The sequence below is a fragment of the Artemia sp. Qi Xiang Cuo genome, chromosome 9 (assembly GCF_049724085.1).
Source record: "Artemia sp. Qi Xiang Cuo chromosome 9, ASM4972408v1, whole genome shotgun sequence".
NCBI classification, from domain to species: Eukaryota; Metazoa; Arthropoda; class Branchiopoda; order Anostraca; family Artemiidae; genus Artemia; species Artemia sp. Qi Xiang Cuo.
Genome location: NC_142802.1, coordinates 10,173,501 through 10,196,105, shown reverse-complemented (window position 1 = coordinate 10,196,105; position 22,605 = coordinate 10,173,501). Strand labels below are relative to the sequence as shown.

At 34.8% G+C, this 22,605-nt stretch overlaps 1 protein-coding gene across 1 annotated transcript in view; it reads left to right on the top strand.

The window, feature by feature from the left end:
- Window positions 1–22,605, top strand: part of LOC148948300 (zinc transporter ZIP1-like) — a 160,875-nt gene that overhangs the window by 92,495 nt on the left and 45,775 nt on the right. Inside the window, exon 3 of the mRNA XM_089094280.1 lies at window positions 10,049–10,282. Coding sequence (XP_088950406.1) covers window positions 10,049–10,282 — 234 coding nt within the window. The remainder of the gene's footprint in view (window positions 1–10,048; window positions 10,283–22,605) is intronic.

Below are 22,605 nucleotides of genomic sequence, written 5' to 3'. Positions count from 1 at the left end.
TATAAATCTTTTTGTACCTACAATTTGTTTAGAATGAAGGGTATTTTTTATAGCAGATATCAAGATTCTTAGCAGTTCGTAGCCATTACGAGATAGTCAGATACCTAAATTAAGGGCCTATAAATCCTTTTGTACCTACAATTTGTTTAGAATGAAGTGTTTTTTATAGCACGTATCAAGATTCTTAGCATTTCGTAGCCATTACGAGATAGTCAGATATCTAAATTAAGGGCCTATAAATCTTTTTGTACCTACAATTTGTTTAGAATGAAGTGTTTTTTATAGCAGATATCAAGATTCTTAGCAGTTTGTAGGCATTACGAGATAGTTAGAAAACTAAATTAAGGGCCTATAAATATTTTTGTACCTACAATTTGTTTAGAATTAAGTGTTTTTTTATAGCACATATCAATATTCTTAGCAGTTCGTAGTCATTGCGAGATAGTCAGACACATAAATTAAGGACATATAAATATGTTTGTAACTACAATTTGTTTAAAATGAAGTGTTTTATAGCAGATATCAAGATTCTTAGCAGTTCGTAGCCATTACGAGATAGTCAGACACCTAAATTAAGGGCCTATAAATCTTTTTGTACCTACAATTTGTTTAGAATGAAGTGTTTTTTAATAGCAGATATCAAGATTCTTAGCAGTTCTTCGCTATTATGAGATAGTCAGATACCTAACTTAAGGGCCTATAAATCCTTTTGTACCTACAATTTGTTTAGAATGAAGTGTTTTTTATAGCAGATATCAAGATTCTTAGCAGTTCCTAGCCATTACGAGATAGTCAGATACCTAAATTAAGGGCCTATAAATCTTTTTGTACCTACAATTTGTTTAGAATTAAGTGTTTTTTATAGCAGATATCAAGATTCTTAGCAGTTCTTAGCTATTATGAGATAGTCAGACCCCTAAATTAAGGGCCTATAAATCTTTTTGTATTTACAATTTGTTTAGAATGAAGTGTTTTTTATAGCAGATATCAAGATTTTTAGCAGTTCGTAGTCATTACGAGATAGTCATATACCTAAATTAAGGACCTATAAATCTGTTTGTACCTACAATTTGTTTAAAATGAAGTGTTTTTTATAGCAGATATAAAGATTCTTAGCAGTTCATAGCCATTACGAGATAGTCAGATACCTAAATTAAGGGCCTATAAATCCTTTTGTACCTACAATTTGTTTAGAATGAAGTGTTTTTATAGCAGATATCAAGATTCTTAGCAGTTCTTAGCTATTATGAGATAGCCAGACCCCTAAATTAAGGGACTATAAATCTTTTTGTATTTTCAATTTGTTTAGAATGAAGTGTTTTTTATAGCAGATATCAAGATTCTTAGCAGTTTGTAGCCATTACGAGATAGTCAGATACCTAAATTAAGGGCCTATAAATCTTTTTTTACCTACAATTTGTTTAGAATTAAGTGTTTTTATAGCAGATATCAAGATTATTAGCAGTTCGTAGCCATTACGAGATAGTCAGATACCTAAATTAAGGGCCTATAAATCTTTTTATACCTACAATTTGTTTAGATTGAAGTGTTTTTTTAGCCGATATCAAGATTATTAGCAGTTCTTAGCCATTACGAGATAGTCAGATACATAAATTAAGGGCCCATAAATCTTTGTGTACCTACAATTTGTTTAGAATGAAGTGTTTTTATAGCAGATATCCCCCCGTGCAACTGAACCCTCCATGTAACTGAACCCCCTGTATAACCGAAACCCTGTACAAGTGAACCCCCGTGCAACTGAACTCTCCTGCTACTGAATCCTGGTGTAACTCGATCCGATTTAACTAAACCCCTGTGTAACTATACCCCCTTTAACTGAACCCTCATGCAACTGAACCCTCCATGTAACTGAACCCCTGTATAACCGAAACCCTGTACAAGTGAACCCCCGTGCTACTGAACTCTCGTGCTACTGAACCTTCGTGCAACTCAACCCAATTTAACTAAACCCCCGTGTAACTGTACCCCCTTTAACTGAACCCTCGTGCACCTCAACCCTCCATGCAACCCATCCCCCTCAAAACACTTTTCAGCCATTTCTTTTTAAATTGACAATACTTTTCAAACGTTACTGGTGTATTATACAGACCACATCGGAGAGGTAAAGCTAGGTCAAGTCACGATGTCATTCTATCGTTACTTTTCAATTAAGCTATTGAATACCTTTTACCAATGTCTCTTGTAGGCGTCAAATCTATTAAGTATCTGAGCATATTCTTTGTATTGTTGATGCAAGTATCCCATTCCTCATTCTTTAATTACCCGTGAGGCGTTCTTAATCAACGTAATATCTCTACGCAAATACCTTTTCCCAAAAAAAATTCGCAAATAGAGTTATTCTTACGTCACAATTTTCAACTTCAAACCATTCTAATTATAGCATCCCATTCCTCATAGTTTAATTACCCGTTACGCTTTCTTAACCATCGGAAGTTCAATTTGGTTATTGAACTTAGAAGTAATTACCCTTTTCAAAAAAATTAGTCGTTCTATTAATGAACCCATGAAACGAAACCAGTCTGATTGCATACCTTAGAAACCCGTCTGGTAACTCATGTATCGTCTGTAGTAATAGATGCCTGCCTGTGGTAAGCCAATGTACCGGTTAAACTGCAAGCAAATAGCATGGTCCTATGCCTGCAAGCAAATAGCATGGTCCTATACCTGCAAGCAAATAGCATGGTCCTATGGCAGTACGCAAATAACATAGAGATTCCTAGGGCAGTACGCAAATAGCATGGTCCTATGGCAGTACGCAAATAACATAGAGATTCCTAGGGCAGTACGCAAATTCCATATGTACTTACTACTGTCTATTACAGGCACCGATGTCACATTGCCCCCCCCCCCAAGATTTTACTTATTGACGACCGTGTCACGCTGCCCCTTCCCCTAAGATTTTGCTCTAGATTCACCCCTGCCCTGGACCATGAAATTTTCAAGGCTGCCAGCACTTGAACTGTTGAACACGCTGGGACATGCCTAATAAATTTTGAGTTAATCTCAACTCACCAACTAGCTACCAAAGAGGCTGCCAATCCTCGAACTACCCTCAAAGTGTCCTTTGACCTCCCCTGAGCATCATTTTGATTGGATCTCCATATGGTTGGAGGCATAAAGAGAGTGTGGCTCCTCTGACAAATCCCCCTCTCAACGCCGTTTCTTAAATCATTTCTCTGTGCTAATTATATATTTGTCTCAAAATAGAAACTTGTTTTTACCAATGATATAAGTGTTTGTTACATCTTCAGCAAAAAAAAAAAAATCGGTATTTAAGTTTAATTTTAAAGTAAGCATCCTCAAAAAAAAGTTTAATTTAGTCTTACCCATCAAGAGTTACGAGCCTGAGAAAATTTGCCTAATTATTGAAAAAGGAGAAAACACGCCTTAAAAGTCATAGAATCTTTATGAAAAGCAGCAGATTCAGCGTATCAGAAAACCCTACTTTAGAGGTTTGAAGCTCCTCTTTGTAAAAATGTGGAATTTTGTATTTTTTGACAGAAGAAAGATCGTGTTTATTTTTCCGAGGGGTGATCGTATCGACCGTATCGGTGATCGATCGTATAAGTGGTCCTAGAATATCACGAGAAGGCTCATTCGAACGGAAATTAAAAGTTCTAGGGCCATTTTTAAGTGACGAAAAAATTGGAGGGCGATTAGGCCCCCTCCCACGCTCATTTTTCCCCAAGTCACCCGATCAAAAATTTGAGATGGCCATTTTGTTAAGCATATGTCGAAAAAGCTAATAACAATGTCATTTAGGATGACTTCATCCCCCACAGTCCTGGGGGAAGGGCTGCAAGTTATGAACTTTGCCCATTGTTTACAAATAGTATTGATTATTGGGAAGTATGCAGACGTTTTCAGGGAATTTTTTTCTGGTGGGTGGTCGGGGGGAGGGGTTACGTGGGAGGATCTTTCTAAGGAGGAATTTCCTATTGGGAAAGGGAATTTTCTATGAAGGAGGCACCGGATTTTCCAGGATTATTTAAAAAACGATCAGAAATCAAATAAAAAAAGTTTTTACAACTGAAAGTAAGGAGTAACGAACAGAAATTATTGCGGATATGAGGGGGTTCTCCCCCGCGTCAATGCGTCGTTCTTTACGCTAAAGTTCGAATTTTTTTCCAATTCTTTAAGAATGAGCCATGAGTCACAAAGGCCGTTTAATTAGAATAAATAGCTCTTTTGAAAGTATTAAAAAAAAACTTTAGCGTAAAGAGCGAGGTATTGACGAGGGGACGGACCCCCTCATATACGTAATTATTTTTTTTGTTTTAAGTTTTAATTTTGCTCCCTACTTTCAGTTGAAAAAAACTTGTTTTTTATATTTAATTCACAGAATAGGGGTCAGGATAACAACTTCAGCTCTAGAAGACCATAGATAGTGCTGATTTTCAATAAGTTTGAAAATCAATAAGCTTGATTTTCAATAAGCATCCCCTCCCCATCCACGCCCAATGATTCGATAAAAGCCTATGGAAAAGTGTATCAATGTGCTACGGCTGCTCGAAATTTTTGAATGAATATTGAAATTCTGTATAAAATTCAATTTGTTACCAGACATTTTAGTTCTTACGTAGAAAAATGTCAAATGCAAAATACACCGTTTTAAGTGCATAGTGTGTTCATTGAAGCACAAGTTACATTCTAGTACTTAGGTGGTTTGAAGGGGTGGTAGCCCCATTTTTATTTGCATAATTAATGTTCGATTTAAGTTTGTCTTGTTTGTTCAATTTAATTTCTGTTTATTTTATGTTTCATTTATTGTAGTTCATATTGCGTTTTAAGTTTGAATTATTATTTTTAATACATGTTTGCTCGTCTTAGGTTTTAATATCATTCTTCATTTTTTTTTTGGAAAACTGTTTTTGAAAAATATTCTTAAAATAATTTTTTGAAGCATCATGATCGTGATTGAGAACACGATATCCTTTCCCGAAAATGAGTTGTGAAAGTGAGAAATTTCCTCTTATGACTTCTAATCCACTGGTCAGATTTGTAGAGGCTGTTGTAATTTGATTGGTATTCGCTCTGAAGCTCCTCCTATTCAAACTTGGAAACAGATCTGAACCCCTTCCCCCTTCTATGTAATTCAATTTGAATAATTTAAGAGGAACATTTTATTATCAAATTACAATTTTTATGTAGGCTAGGTGGTTTTAGGGGGTGCTTACTTAAGGGGGGGGGGTGTCAAAGAATTTAGAAATATTCCTTTCTTAAAGAGAAAAGAACCTAACGTGCCTCCTCCCCCTGAAAATCGCCATTTTTCTTTTCAACATAATTTGCCCATTTTCTGCTTTTTCTCTGAGTTTTACCATCCCTCCAAATGCTGGGTTTCTTTTAAACCAAATCATTCGTGTGGTCGACTCAATCTGTAGAATACCGTAAACCTTAACAATAAACATATCCTAATTGATCTCACTTGACTCAATAATCCAGTAAATGTAAGAACATAAATATGCAAGAAAGTCATTCTATTCAAGACTCATTAATCTTATAACAACGCTACATTTCTGAATTCATAATTTTCTATTAGCTTTGCTCGTGACTTTTGATATTCGTTAATGTTGCTTTGGGAAATTCTAGGCTATTCTTCTTATTTTTCAATTTTTTTTTCAAATATTGGTTTCGAAATATTTGCGTTGCTAATTTTCGCAAATATTCGCTAATATACTAGTAAGTAGTGGTGGAGAGAAGAATAGAAATTCGATTCCATAATTTGGTTTATTTACATAATTTGGTTTATTGTATAATTTGGCAACATAACGGGCTACTTAATGTTTTATTTAATATTATAATTTAATAATTTATACAGTATAATAATATTTAATTGGCAAGGAATAAAATGGATTTCACGGATTATTTCACGGATATTTAAAAAATAAAATTATATTTTATTTAATATAGTATATTTAGTTTAGCGTTTTTATCTATTGGTGCATTGACTGATACGTAATTAACAAAATAATATTTTATTTAATATAGCATTTTTATAAAGTTATACAATAAGATTGCATTTAAATGGTAAGGAATATTATAGATAATATGTGTATAATAGTTAAATAATGATATAATAGAAGTAATGGAACAAGATCTAAACGTAATCTAGTTATGTAATATTAGAATGTTATAATTATGGAAATACTATAAAATTATATAAATATGGAATAAATATATAAATGTGAATAAAGTGTATAATAAATATATAAAGAAATCTAAATATGGAATATTATAAGAAGAAAATACTCAATTAAGTGGAGCCTGTTTTGTTTCTATTGTGAGTTTTCATTGAATGATCCAGGAAAAATATTAAGCACATTTATCAAACAGTTCGTGGTAACGAACTGTAAGTAAGGAGCGACCCGGCTCAATGGTAACCGAAACTCTAGAAAACGGTATTTTGATATAAATAGATACATCAAAAGAATCAGATTTTAATGCTGATTTCAAATATATAAGTTTCATCAAGTTTAATCCTATCCATCAAAAGTTAGGCGCCTGAGAAAATTTGGCTGATTTTCGAAAAAAGAGGGAAAGACCCCCTAAAAGTTATAGAACCTTAATGAAAATCACACCATCATATTCAGCGTATTAGAGAACCCTACTGTAGAGGTTTCAAGCTCCCATCTACAAAAATGTGTAATTTTGCATTTTTTGCCAGAAGAAAGATCACGGGTGCGTGTTTATTTGTTTGTTTTTTTTTTTTTCCCATGGGTGATCGTATCGACCCAGTGGTCCTAGAAAATCGTAGAATGGCTTATTAAAACGGAAATTGAAAGTTCTGGTGCCCTTTTCAAGTGACCAAAAAAAATGGAGGCCAACTAGGCCCCTCTCCCACGCTCATTTTTTTCCCAAAGTCACCTGATCAAAATTTTTAGATAACCATTTTGTTTAGCATGTTCGAAAATATAATAAGCATTTCTTTTAGGATGACTTAATCCCCCAAAGTTCCCGGGGGGAGGGCTGAAAGTTAACAACTTTACCCAATGTTAACATACAGTATTGGTTATTGGAAGTATACAGACGTTTTCAGGGGAGATTTTTCCTGGTAGTGGGGGTGGGTGGGTCGGGGGTTATGTGGGAGGATCTTTCCATGAAGGAAGTTTTCATGGGGGAAGGGACATTGCTATGAAGGGGACGCCGGACTTCCCAGCATTATTTAAAAAAAGATATGAAATTTAATATAAAAAAAACAAGTATTTCAACTGCAACAGCAGCAACATCGAAACTTCAAACGAACAGAAAATATTACATATATGATTGGGTTCACCCCGTAGTCAATACCTGGCTCTTTAAGCCAAAGATTTTTTAGTACTTTCATAAGAGCTATTTATTCTAATTAACGGCCTTTGTGATTAAGCGGTCATTTCTAAAGAATTGGAACAAAATTTGAACTTTCACTTAAAGAGCAAGATGTTGACTAGGGGGCGAATCCCCTAATAAACGTATAAAAAATAAATGAATATAGAAGTTCGTTACGTAAGTTAATTCGTAAGTTACGTATATTTATTACTAATAAAAACGTTCGTAAATATAATTAAACAAGTTTCGAGAAAGCCATTTAACCAAATAAATGTAAATTAATATGAAAATTTTGTTTTAGTTATTCATGTACGGTGAGCCAAGATCAAAACCTGCATTTATTCAAAAACGTTCAAAAATTAAATAAAACAAACAAGTTTTTTAAACTGAAAGTAAGGAGCGACAATAAAACTTAAAACGAACAGAAATTATTCCGTGTATGAAAGGGACTGTCCCCTCCTCAACGCCTCGCTCTTTACGCTAAAGTTTGACTCTGTCTCACAACTTTATTTTTTAAAACAATAAAAAACTTTAGCGTAAAGAGCGAGGCGTTGAGGAGGGGACAGTCCCTTTCATATACGGAATAATTTCTGTTCGTTTTAAGTTTTAATGTCGCTCCTTACTTTCAGTTTAAAAAACTTGTTTTTTTTATTTAATCAATGAAAAGAAATGAATAAAACAAGGCATGTTTTACAGCCATGGTTCACAAATTGTAATTTTATTAGTCAATTCTCTTGTGTTTTTCATGGTAAATCATCAGTCAAAAGATTACGAAAATAATCAATATTACAGGAAAAAGAAGTATATTTTTAAGAATAATTATGAATTGATTATACATCGATAAGGGATTTAACAGTTGTTTTTTTGTACATTTTGGAAGAAATTTGTTCAAAAGCAAAAATGTTTAAACACAAAAGTAAACTTATAAATGATTTAAGAGTTGGTGTTTTTCAACTTTGAAGGGAATGTATTTAAAAGGAAGACTGTTTGGACAAAAACTTACCGCGTATCAGGCCAAAGAAACTAGATTGATTGTTTAAAGTATATTACGTTCATTCCTGAAAGTACTGGTAATTTTTGTTTTTTTTTACTGTTAGTGAATTGAATTGAAAATAAATTATTTTGAGTAGGCATCAAGACATGACTAATTTTAGGAAAAAAGCTAAGACAGATAGTCCGAGTAATTGAGAGGCAAAAATGTTTAAATGGCACGGGTAAATGGTAGGAGTAAGAATGACTCTTATTGGACAAAGGAGAAACTTTAAAGTAAATGAGAGACGTTTGTCCGTTTTAAATACGTTTACGATTACGATTACGTTTACGATACTGTTTAAAATATAAAAAGATTATTTTCAAAAAAAAAATGCTGTTTACTTTCAGAGAATTGCAAATGATGACCTAGCCTTTAGAGCGTTTAAGGGGAGAGGGGGTAGCCCTACTCTTATTTAAATTAATTTTTACTTGTTTTAAGGTTGACTTAATTTTTTATTTCAAAATCTGTTCGTTTTAGGATTCATCTGTTCGTCCATAACAGTGCCTGTGGTCTTTACGTTTGATGTGATTATTCACTTTAGTTTCAGTAGATTTTGGGTTTAATTTTTTTTTATTCACAGTTAGATCTGTTAGTTTTAAATTACTACGTAACTTTATTTGTGGTCGTTTTAGGTTTTAATATACCTCCTAATTATTTTGAAAACTTTTTTTGAGGGAATATTTTTTTGGTTTAATTTCTGTTCGTCTTTTAATTGACATAGTTTTATTATGATTAATTGTAGGAATATTGTAAAAAAAAACAACATTTTTTCTACTTAAGAACTTAATTATTGTAAAGTAATTTAACCTTTGGGCAAAATTTAACTATTCAGTCAAAATGTTTGATTAACCGTAATTTCTGCACTTTTGTTATTTATTATTTACTTGCACTTTGTTATTTATATTATTAATAGTAATAATAATATAATAATATAATAAATAGTAATAATATAATAAATAAATAAATATAATAATAATATGATTAATATTTAATAATAATATAATTATAATTATAATAATAATATAATTAATTTTTTATTATAATATAAATATAATTATAATAAAAAAATAAATATAATAATAAATAAAGATAATGTCGGGTGATATACCGGTGTTCTCTTCTTCGAAGTCAGTTTTCAAGGTACGCTTGTCCTCTCAGAATCCCCTGAAAGTTTCAGATTGATTCACCAAGTCGCTCCCGACGTATTGCTGATATGCTGTTTTGATTAGCAGGATACATATTCTGTAATTTGAATTACCCCACTACTTCACCATGAATAGATTCTAATTTCCACCGAGGTCAATAGTTAAGAAACTTTTAGTTTGATTGGAGACGCAGTGTTTTTGCAACACAAATGTATAATAAAGAAGAGAAGGCCGAAATAAGAATTTTATAATCAACCTGAAACTTTCATGCCTTGTAATGAACAATGAAGCTAAGCGTCAAATGAACATAAATTACCAAAATCGAGGGTCGTTTGACCACCCACAAATCCCCTAAAAGGACAGAGTAGCATTTGTGCTTTAGTGAATACTAAAAAAAAAATATCAAATGGAAGTTATGTTTAGCCTATTGTTTTTTCCCGTATAAATTTGGAAGCGGTACATTTCAAAGGAAGAGTCCACTGAGAAAAATAGGGTGTTTCTGAAACAAATCTAAAACTCACAGGTAATTAGTTTTGTTTTCTAGATTCTTACGGATCTGCCCCTGACAGAAATCATTATTTGCGCCGGTTTTTTCATGGTTTACTTAGTTGAAGAAGTGGTCCACATATTCGCTGATCGATTTGCAAGGAATAAGACTGACAAGTCACTTCATCGGGCTTTGAGTGTGCGCCGATGCTCAGTTAGCCGAGCCCCTCCTACTGAAGAAGATGAATGCACAACAGAAGGGAAACATGAAGTTGTAATCAGCTGCAATATGGTAAAGTTTCTTCTAATACTACAAGTACTAACAACTCGCCGTAGCACCTAGCCGCCTGAGGCCAACACAGGCACGCACGCTCCTCCTCCAGCCCAATCTATTCAAAGCCTCCCTCTTTACACCCTCCTAGGCAGTTCCCATTTCCCTTAAATCTTTTCTTACAACATACTCTGCCCTAACTGAGGACGACCTGCTTTTTGTTTAACCCTAGACGGTTGGCCGAAAAGGAAAATCTGTGGCAATCTGTCACCCTTCATCCGCAAAACGTGCCCTAGCCATCTCAACCTTTCTCTTATTATAGCCCTAGGAAGCGGGGTTGAACGACACTTTTCGTACAGCATACTGTTTGAAATACGGTCAGTCAATCGGGTACCCGAAGCAATCCGTAGGCAATTTCTCTGGAAAATAAACAGTCATAAAACGAATACTCTGACTAAAGATTTTTGTAAAGGTTTTGTCAAGTGGGATTTTTTTTTATTCATAGGGTTATTTGAAGATTCATTAGAGTTCATTTATATTCATTTGGGTTTTTGTTAAGTGGGAGGTTTTTCATCGGCCTTTAAGTCTTATAATAATTTTCTTACCGGGCGTCAATCCTCAGTTGGCAGAGCCCCTCCTACTGAAGAAGATGAATGTTCTACAGAAGGGAAGAATAAAGTTGTGATCTTCTAATAAACAGTCTTAAAAACGAATGCTCTGATTAAATGTTTTTGTAAAAAATTTGGTAAGTGGGAGGTTTTTGAGAATATTTCTCAGCAGAAATTTCTTGCCGGCCTCTCAAACAGCTTTCGCACTACGTATGTAGTTTTCAAATATTCCCTTATATCATCTCCGTTTTTCGGAGCACCCACGCTTTAGAACCATACCATGACCGCTGTCATTTCTTTGCGACGGATAGAATATTTGAAATCAAAATGGCATCTCTAATAGAGGTTTCAGCTTGTTTCTATCTGGATAAAGCCAGCGCCACTAGCGCTGTTTTGAATATGTCGATGCTTTTCCGTTATACTTATACCATTATTCCAAAGTATTTTTAAGTCGTTCACTCGTGGATTATGTAAAAGGATTATGCGTGGATTATGTCTACATTGACTCTGATTATCGTTATCCATATCTCGTTATCTCTTATTATGCCGTCGCAGAACGTTCCGTGGCTCAGATGTAGCCCATTATTGAGGAACATATCCAACCACGAACAACTGTTATATCAGGGGAGTGGCAAGCATATAAAAAAATCTACAAATTAGGGTATGAACACTACAAGGTATGAACCATACATACAAGTACGCCGATCCTGACAGCGGTGCGCACCCACAGACAATTGAAAGTACTTGGCGTCTGGCAAAGCAGCGTAATAGCCACAATGTGGGTCCAGACGTTCATTGTTCGACTCCTAATTGTTTGAATTTTTGTGGTAGCGGAGATATAAAAAAAAGGGTCTGTTTGAGGAAATATTGCGCAATATCTTCGAGTGTTGGTCTTATTCATCGAGTTAAAAGGCTAACTAACTTAAATATTTGGTATAGGTACAACGTAACTGCGATAATCTTTAGCAGTGGTATACGAATACCGGAAAAGGTCCACTATGCTTTTCAATTTTCTCACCATTATCAGCCGTTCCCAAATTTTTCGAATAAAGTTCTGCAGTTTATGGCGAATGATGACAAGAGTGTTCAACTTCATCGGAAAAGGAGCGGTTTCCAAAGTTTTACGTGTGAGGGTATAATTTAAACACTATTCAAACATATTTATTACACATTGTTATTAAAAATTATTAAACATAATTTAAACTTTATTTAAACATTTGTTCAAAACCACCAAAAAGAAACAAAAATAAGGAAAAAAGAAAGACTGAAGAATAATCCCTCCGGCTGCCGAAAAAATTACATCTTAAATACTCGTTTCAAGATCCTAGTGGAACGATAATTCAATAGAGGGGTTGGGGCCGTAATAGAGGCATAATCATAAGAAAAATGTAATGGTTTCTCTGAACTATTCTTTTGCCTTCTGTGCTATTAAGCTCTGGTTAAAGACTATATTATAAAGGATGCTGTGCTGGCTTGGATTCTCTTGCTGAGTCAGATTAGCCGAGTCATTTCAAATCTGATCCAACTTAATATGCATAATTTGTATATTAAATTTTGTTTTGGTAAACCAGAGATGTTACTTTCAAAGAAACGTTACACTCACAGAAATGTATTGTGAATGTCGTTTGCGGTGTGTGGAATATATCATTACTGAACATATTGTAAGAAGAATATGCTTCGTCTCCAGAACTTTGTCGTGTCAGTATAGTCTAAGAAAGTTGTGTTTCAATCTTTTAGTGTCGTACCCCCCTCCCCCAGATATCTGTTTTATTAGAATAGCTTAATTTTCTTATTAGTTATGGATTGATATTTGCTTCTTCATTTTTTTAAGTTTTTTACATTTGTATGTATATTTGATTGAAATATTTTAATTAATAAATAGTTGATTGTTAAGTAGCTGAGAAGTATCTGAAAACAAATTTATTTTAAACGTTTTCCCTTTTACAACTTTAATAAATCTAAAACTATTTAGACTTGCATATTAGTATATAGTAAACTGTCAATCCACAATCATTTATTCTTTTGAATAATCTTGGGCATGATGGTGATTTTATTCATGTAATTTTTTTTTTTACAAACAAAAACATATAGTTCGAAATTAAAACTAATAGTCTACTTTTGAAAGTAATATTTCCTATATTTTTCTACTACTTTCAGCATACCTGATAGAAACACGTAAAAATACGCTTTATATGGCGTTGAAAACCCCCAACCTCCGTAAAAAATTTAAAAATACGGTCCAGAAAAATGCACGTTTCTAATTTCGTCCCTTTACCTCACTTTGCAAAAGTGCTTCGGTATCACTTTTCCCCTCTTCCCCCAAGTGCTGCTCAACCTTCCTGTAGTCTGCATTGCTTTTCGAGTACAGGCGAAATGTCTGAAAGGTTTAATAGACCGCTGCTACTATAACTACTACTAACAATTCACCGCAGCACCAAGCCGCCTGAGGCCAACATTGTTTCGGGAGCTCCTCCCCCATCCCAAGCTATTCAAAGTCTCCTCTTTACACCCTCCCAGGAAGTTCCCCTTTCCCTTAAATCTTTCTTTATGACATCCTTCCACCCCAATCGCAGGCGACTTGCTTTCCGTTTAGCCCTAAACGATTGGCCGATACGTCTTCCTAAAGCTCAAACTTTTAAAAACTCGTCAAAAGGGAAGATTCTTTATGAAGGTTGTTAAAAAGGCGATTTATTTAGTCTACCCCCTTTTTTTCTCCCGGAAAAGGTTCTGTAAAATATCTTCTCCCTCCCTATGGATGAAAAATTCTTAGCTCTTAGCCTTTCTCCAACAACAATTGGAATGACGTATTTGCTTTCACAAATATCAAAATTTATGAAAAATATCTTCAAAAGAACCGGAATTTCCCGAATCAATTGAAAGAGGAAAGAGAGGATGAAGAAGAAAAACTGAATTTTTGGCACAACTTCAGCCGAGTTTTCTTGAAATATTGAAATGTGTTTCCTGTAAGTACCCTCATATATTAACAGTGAAAAATATGTGGATAGAACCAATTTCATTTAAGCATAGCTGAGCCAAATTACCCTGATGTGTCTGGCCCGTTTTTGAATTGAGTGTCATTTGGGATTTGTAATTTGGGGAAAATATTATTTGGGATTAGACTCCTCCTCAGTAGACTCGTGGGCTATTTATATGCGGAGCAACAAAATGCATATCAGCTTACTCAGTACAAAAAGATGGGCCATATTAGAATCTAGTATAGACCAGAACATATGCATAATATAGTCCAGTCTAGACCTAGAATCTAGCGTAGACCAAAGCTACAGCACTTACACTTTCAGATACTGGGAAATTGAAAGCAAAGAGCTGTAAGGTCAGAACCCCTCCCCTTTCCGAAAAAAAAGAAATTTATTTGTACGTCTCGGCTGAGGTATTTCAAAAGTCGTTTTTCGAAATTTGTCAGAAGACGTCGATTCACAAGTCCACCACCCCTCCCCCGCCCCTTCCTGCTCAAACAGACGAATGTTTCAATCCGATTTCTCTAATATTATTTGGTTTTGGAGGTGTTTCTCTTTTTCCGAAAGGTATTTCTCTGACTCACAAAATAGTTGGACATTGAATCTTTTGAATTTAAAATTTTCTTTGCTTTAAAAAGGAAAATTCTTCTTAAAAACACCGGCTTCTTCACAACGACCAAATAACCCGTAACACGTTTTAAAGTTTTCCCAAAATTCTTCGCGAAAATCCCAAAATCTTTTGCTAAAATAGATTGATATAGGATTTATCAGATTCAAAATCTTTTTGCGCCATATCTTGACTCTAAAAAGATAGCTGCTTCTTAGGAACAGTCAGTTAACCCGTATAACATTTTCTAGCTTTTGCCGCATTATGAAATAAGTTTCAGTTGGGGTATCGTATGGATGTGCTTCAGGACCCGTGGGTCGGTGTGACGTAATATATTTTCTGTCCTTCCTTTTCTTTAGGTTCCGTCTGACTGCCACTCCGGGACCATTCTAGGGAGTCTGTCTTTTCGCCACATGAACAACATACCTAAGAAGCGCCCTCCTTCGTTGGCGCATGATATCTGTTCCGCGAGATAGAGGCGTGTTAACCATTCAGCTAGGATGGCTCAAAATTTGCCTCCGGCCATGAGTTGAACAACCAACCTTTCGGTTAACAGCTGAGAGCGCTAACCAATAGTGCCACAGAGGCTTATCTGTTTATTTATATTTTGACGTTTTATCGCCAACGCTCTGACTTTTTTTTTACAATTTTTGAGCTATTCGATCAAATTAATTGTATATTTAGGCAATTATTATCGAATATCGACTAGTATCCACAAGTTAACTGATTTTTTTCTTCTTTTTCATACGCCATCTAACCTTCCACATTCTTTTTTATTCAAACATTTATTAATTGGAATCAGATCGATCTGAAACCAAATTAAAACAAATTATCCATAAGAAAGGGTAGATAAGGCTATAGGAGTGCAAAATATACGCCATAAAATAATGCTGATAAATCCATATAATAACACGTCACTGTAAATGAGGGAGGTGGTATAAATAACAAGGAATATCGGAGGAAAAAGTCCAACTTAGTCATACTAAATCGCCAAAGTTTTATTCTTTGTAGTTTTCTAAACAAAAAATTGTGGCATCAATAGATGTCATCATTTTGCCAGAAATGTTTTCCAGAAAACCCGCAATACACTTTTTTGGCCTTTGTCATAACTTCCCATTTCGGGTAAAGTTTTGGAAATTCCCAAAACTTGCGTCATATATTTGGGTGAAAATCAATTTTCCATTCGGTCCATATGTTTTGCCCTTTGCTCTATTTTTTATTGTATCCTAAATAGTTATAAAAGTTTCTGTAAGTAAAAAAATAAAATGTGTTAAGGGGATGTATTCCGTGTTGATTCATTTCCAATTAAGTACCTACTGCTGCTTTTATTTCATAGTCTATAATCACATGGCTGGTAATAGCCACATGATCATAGATAATCATATCTATGATATGATTATTTATGGTATGGCCACGATAATCGTAGGTCATAATACAGTTCCTTTGAGGGCCACCTGTTAACCCAATGAGGACTTGGCTTCAGTATCTGTTAATTAAGACGTTGATTGCTGGTAAGGACCCTAATAGAGGGAGGGTAAAGGAGGGTCAGCCCTACTTAAAAAAAAAAAAATGGACAAAAGTGTAAAATATTATAGCGTTTTGGATAAAAGACTTTCCTGAAAAAATAATTATTTTCAAACCTTCACCCCTCCCCCATGGGAACGTGTTTTCAGACCCTATTTCCCCCCAGAAAACGTTCATGAAATAATTATGATTCGCATTATTACCATCAGCTTACACAACTTCACTCATTTTGAAACCTTTCCAATCTTTCGAAACTTTTGAATTTGAAACCTTTGCATAGGACTTTTCCTTATCGCTATATTTTGCATCTTATGATGTTACCTGTATAACACCAAAAATACAATGAAAAACGAAATTTTCTGAACCTGAAAAAAGAAGATATTTCCTCGAATTTAGCACGTATAAGTCGCATTAGGATGATTATCTGTTAATTGGGACGAAGCTAGCTAGAAAGGGCACCCACAAGGAAGGGCAAGAGGGCATTTGTTTCCCGTTAGAAACCCAAAAATATACACAATTACCAGTCCAAATACTAGACAGTGAAAACCCTTTTGCCAGTTATTTTTGCAAGTCGGGAAAGAGGATATAACGTATTTGGGGATTAATAGTACTGGAAACAGGTGTTATGACAAGGTTAAACTTTTGATAGAAGAAAATCTTATTCAGAAGAAAGTTATATAGAAGAAGGAAAGTTATAGAAAGAAAAGAAGAAAAAGAAAATGAAAGAAGAAAAAAAGTCATACCAAGAAAGGACATTTTCTCTACGATTCTCTAGTGTCCTATTTTCTTTAATGCTTGTTTGAGTACCTATAACTAAGACAGTGCTGGCTGAGAAAGGCACCCACAGGGAGGGGCATCAGACTCCTTAGATAAATTTTTAAAAAATACAAAAATGTTTAAGCATTCATTTCAAACAAACACTTTTCTGGCTAAAACTAATTATTTAAAAAGTCTTGGCCCCATGAACTTACCCAACCTCTCTTTTTCCGGAACTGCTGCAATATCTTTGCATAGGACTTTGCCGTGTTGTCATATCCCTTTCAGTTTTGACTAATAATGTTATGTCTTAGTTGTGCAAATAGTTCTCTTTGTCGAAAATTTTGCTTTGGGAAATTTAATTTACTCAAGCAAAACAAGGGAAAAAGGTTGTAAACTTGTTTGTGTGGGAAAAACCTTGGAAATTTGAATAGACGATGTCGGAACTGAAGCGTTAAAAGTAATAATGCAATTGGCACTTAGTCAAAATGAAACAAAGCTAGTTGGATTTCTTTGACAAGTATCATTAGCTGTTGTCTTCTCTGAAATTCAGTTGTTTCTGTTTGTTAGTATCCTAGACAATTCTCTTTTTATGGATCTTTTTTGATAAGAAGAAATCTGTCTCCTTCGTAATTGTCCCTGTAACTAACCAAATTAGGGCCAAAAAAGTTGAAGCATTTCTTCTTGGATAATCAATATAAATATAATCGGTACATCCGTATATACAGGAAAAATATATTGGCCGTATATTGGAAATGATTAACTATCAGAGATCTGTGAGGTTAATTGAACTAGAACCGATTTTCCAAGAAGACCTGTATTTCCATGAAAACTGAAATCACGCCCAAGGGACAGAGCATTCTCGTGTTCAACAAGAGGCATGGATAGCGAGGTTGGGGGCACAGGTCCCTTTACACCTAGTGACGCCGGTGCCCTCGATTTTAATAGTAGTAGCTGACTGCAAGTTTGGGTTGTAGGCTAGAGAAATTATGCAAAGGAAAGAAAACAGTACCATCTAGCTTAATTTTTTCTTATAGATGCTTTTCCAAATAATATTTGATTAACTAGGATACGCATAGATTGTGTGAATAATTCGCATACATACACACTTGGTAAGTTTGATAAAAGATAAAAGAATCTGGGTTCTAGCACTGATTCCAGCTACGGAAAATTCATTAATTTTGTAGTTTCCCATCTCAAATTAATTGCGTAAGAATGTTAGCATTATTATTGAAAAAGCGGGAAAAATCTCGTGATAGAACTTTTCATTACGAAAATTCTGCCATTAAATTCAAGAGGTTTGGGGTTTCCTTTAGCAGTAGCTTCAAGGCCCTGTATCCAAAAATACAAAATTTTCGACTTTTTTTCTGAGAACGATAGTTGCAGATGCATGTTTTTTTTTTTTTTTTTTTTTTTTTTTTTTTTTTTTTTTTTTTTTTTGGGATTATTTTACTAAACCAGGCGTCCTGGAATATCGGTAGAAGGTTTATTGAACGGACACAGAGAGTTTTAGTCATTTTTTTTAATAGCAAAAAGCGCTCCATAGCTAAGTGCTGATTTCTGCCATTTTATACCGCAAAATAACAATCTTGACGAATAAGTAAGTATTTACTTCTGACGGTTGTTGGACACACTGTCAAACCAAAATGAGTGGTTGTTACTCGTAGATGCTTCTTTCACCGCAATACTGACAGTGTTTCGCTATTTCATAATTGTACACCATCTATTAGGGTTTTGGTTAGTGGATCTTTTTTTTGGGGGGGGGGAAGGCCTGAAGCTTCAGAAAAAGCAGTCCTTGGCCAAAATTTTTGGACTTCCTTTGGCAGATCCTCCAAATCAATATGACGAGGAGGGCTTGAGGACCAGAGCCTGGTCTTCAAATAGGACCTAAGCCTGATTTAAGATGATCTTAATTATGATAGTAAAAAAAATATATAGGAATTTTTGTTTTTACCGAAAGGAATAAAATTGAACTTGAAACGAACAGAAATTGTCCTATATATGAGAGTTCTGCCACCCCTAAGCCTCCTGCTCTTTATGGAACAAATTTAAACTACGATATTGATTATTCATTTGAATTTCTGTTTGTTTTGGGTTTCATTTATTCATTTACAGTAATTTTTGTTCGTTTTAAGTTTGAATTTTCATGTGACTTTCTAGAGGACTTTTTTTTATGTTAAATTAATCCATGAAAAATAAACCTTTATTATTTGCCGTTTATCCAGTAATTAAATAAAAAAAAACAAGTTCTTTCAACTGAAAGTAAGAATCAACACTAAAACTTAAAACAAACAGAAATTATTACGTTTATGAAAGGGGTTGCCTCCTCTTCAACACCTCGGTCTTTACGCTAAAGGTTTTAAGTAATTTTGAAAAGATCTTTTTATTGTTCCAATTAAACGACCCTTGTGTTTCACGAATCTTTCTTAAAGAATTGGGACAAATTCAGACTTTAGCGTAAAGAGCGAGGTGCTAAGGAGAAATAACCTCCCCTTGGAAATATCCTCTAGAAAATTCAATCCCATTGAAAATTTACCCAGGACAGTTCCCCTTAACAATTTCACGTGTAAAATTAAGACGGAAAAGAGAAAGCAAGACATACAAAAAATTCTTGTAAATTCCCCAAGTGTATAATTTCTCCTGACAACTCACCCCCTGGAAACTTCCCTCCCCATGGAAATTTACCTCGTGAAAAAAAAAAAACAGAAGAAAAATTCTCCCTTGAAGAATTGAAGGAAAAGTTCTTCAATTGTATCTGCAAAGTTCACCCCCTGGAAACTTCCCTCCCATGGAAAGTTCTTCCGTGAAAAACACCCTGCAGAAAATTCATCTTCCCACCCTAAAATATATGCATACTTCCCAACAACTAATACTATGCGTAAACAACAGGCAATTTTTATAACTTAAAGACCTTTCCCCTGGGGCTGTGGTAGGATCATTTTATATCCAAAGGCAGTGTTATTGGGCCTTTCAACTATGATGAACAAAATGGCTATCTCAAAATTTTAAGCTGGTGATTTTGGGGAAAAAGGGGTGGGTAAGGGGGCCTAGTTGCCCTCCGATCTTTTTGGTCTCTTGAAAAAGGCACTAGAACTTTTAATTTCCGCTCGAATTAGCCCCCTCACGATATTTTAGGACACTGGATCGATATGATCACCCCTGGAAAATAAACAAAATAAAAACAAATAAATACGCATCCGTGAGCTTTCTTCTGGCAAAAAAAAATACAAAATTCCACATTTTTGCGGATAGGAGCTTGAAACCTCTACAATAAAGTTCTCTGATACGCTGGATTTGATGGTGTGTTTTTTATTAAAATTCTATGAATTTTAGGGGGTGTTACCCCTTTTTTCGAAAATAAGGCAAATTTTCTCGTAACCTTTGATTGGTAAGACTTAGTGAAACTTATATATTTGAAATCGGCATAAAAATCCGATTCTTTTGATATATCTATATGTATCAAAATTCCGGTTTTTAGAGTTTTGGTTACTATTGACCGGGATCGCTCCTTACTTACAGTTCGTTACCACGAACTGTTTGAAAGTAACAATCATAGATTGTTTCCTAGTTTTGCAGCATCTAAAAGGGTGGAGGTATGTAGATCTTTCTGTGTGAGTATGATGGGGGGGGGCGCAACGTTTAAAAAGTATAATTTTTACTCCAATATTTTCAAGTTTTATTTCTGGAAGTGCTGCAAATAAAGGGGCAGGATTTAGAGGGGATGAGAATTAAACCTTTAACTCCCTTCATGTGGGGTAATCAAGTGCGCAATATGGGTGTTGAGAGGACACAGTTGTTTTCTATGTTTGACGTTCTTATTCGTTTAAATTTCTGCTTGTTTTGGGTTTCATAATTTCTGTTCGTTTTAAATTTGAATTATTATGTGACTTTACTTCTGATCCAAATAATGGACGGGGGTCAGTGGCGTGACTCTGTAAGCTCAGCCAGACTTGACCCACCTCTAAATGGGTACTTGAAGAAATTTGGGGAAGGTAAACAGGAAGGGTGTGCGAAAGCATAGGATGGTTGGCCCCCAACCCCCCATTGCACTTCCTGGATGAAGGGCCAAGAAACGGAGATCAGCACAGCCGGTAGAGACTGTAAAGTCCAATGCCGTATTCTTTACCTTTACCTTACCTTTATTTCTGATCGTCCTAGGTTTCAATAGGGCTCTTATTACAGAGACATAGTTTTTAGCAGGAGACACTAGTTTTTAATTATTGAATATATTGAAAATATTGAAATTTTAATTAGTTTAAATATTGAAAAAAGGAAGGATGCAGGAAGTAGTAAAAAAAATTTTGAAAAAATGATGATCTTTTGATTGTCTCTTCACACACACTATGTATACTACCAGGAGACCGAGTTTGCTCAAGTTTCAGTGTAAAGAGAGGTTTTTGTTGAGGGTGGCATCATCGCACTTATATAGGAAAAGTATGTTTTATTTTTAAAAGAGTATACAATTCAGTTAACCCTTTTTCTCATAATATTGCTACCATAAGAGTTAAACTTCACTGCAAAGAGTGGGTAGGGTGGGGGGGGGGCTATTGGATTCCCTCATGTATAGAATAACCGTGATCAGGGTGTTTAAAAAAATGTAAGTTAAAAATATGTAAAAACACTGAAAAAAATGAAAACAAAAGGTGACATTTAAGTTTAAAACAAGCGCAAGTTATGCTGTATATGGGTCGTCCTTCCTCGACCTCCAACCCTCCGCGCTAATGTTTTACTTTTCCCTCAATTCTTCAAGGGAGAATTTTTCTTCTGATTTTGTTTTTTCCACGGGGGAATTTCCCATGGAGAGGGAAGTTTTCAGGGGGTGAGTTGCCAGGGGAGATTATACACTGGGGGAATTTGCAAGAATTTTTATGTGTCTTGCTTTCTCTTTTCCGTCTCAATTTTATGCGTGGAGTTGTTAAGGGTAATTATCCTGGGTAAATATTCACTGGGATTGATGGATATTTCCGCGGGGAGTGTATTTCTCCGTGGAAGTGGGGTCAGATTTCCTGGAATTATTTAAAAAACGACCAGAAATTAAATTTAAAAAAAATAAGTTTTTTAAACTGAAAGTAAGGAGCAACACTAAAACTTAAAACGAACAGAAACTATTGCGTATATTAAGGGGGTTGCCTCCGCCTCAACACCTCGCTCTTTATGCTAAAGTTAAAATTTTATCCCAATTCTTTAAGAACGACTCCTGAAACACAAGGGTCGTATGATTTTAGCAATACGGAGCTATAATGAAAGTACTAAAACACTTTAGCGTAAAGAGTGAGGTGTTGAGGAGGAGGCAACCTTTCATATATGGAATGATTTCTGTTCTTTTTAAGTTTTAATGTTGCTCCTTACTTTAAGTTGGAAAAACTTGTTTTTTCCATTTAATTTGTTACAAAGAAATCATAGAGAAGAAATCATTCCTAAATATCATCAGAACTTCAATCTCCTTTTCAGAATTCACTTTCCAAAAGGCATTCATTCCTTTTCCCTTATTGAAGGATCGTTGAGAAAATCTCCCTTTCATCTATTCAGCCTTAAAAGGCTAAATGGATATAAATTAAAAGATTTATGTGTTGGTAAGGATTTTCTTTGATTATTTCTAGGATAGTCCAAAAAGAACGGTGGGACATATTTCTTTATATATTATTAAATAAAAGAATAAGTTTATTCAACTGAAAGTAAGGAGCAACATGGAAACCTAAAACCAACAGAAATTATCCTGTAATGAGGGGCAGTCCTCAACTCTTCAGTCGTTACGCTTAAGTTTTTTAGTGCTTACAAAAAGCTTCTTATTCCAATTTAACTGCCCTTGTGCGGTACCAGGAGTCGATTTGGGGGCGTTAAAGAACTGGGGCAAAAAGTCGGGCTTTAGCGTAA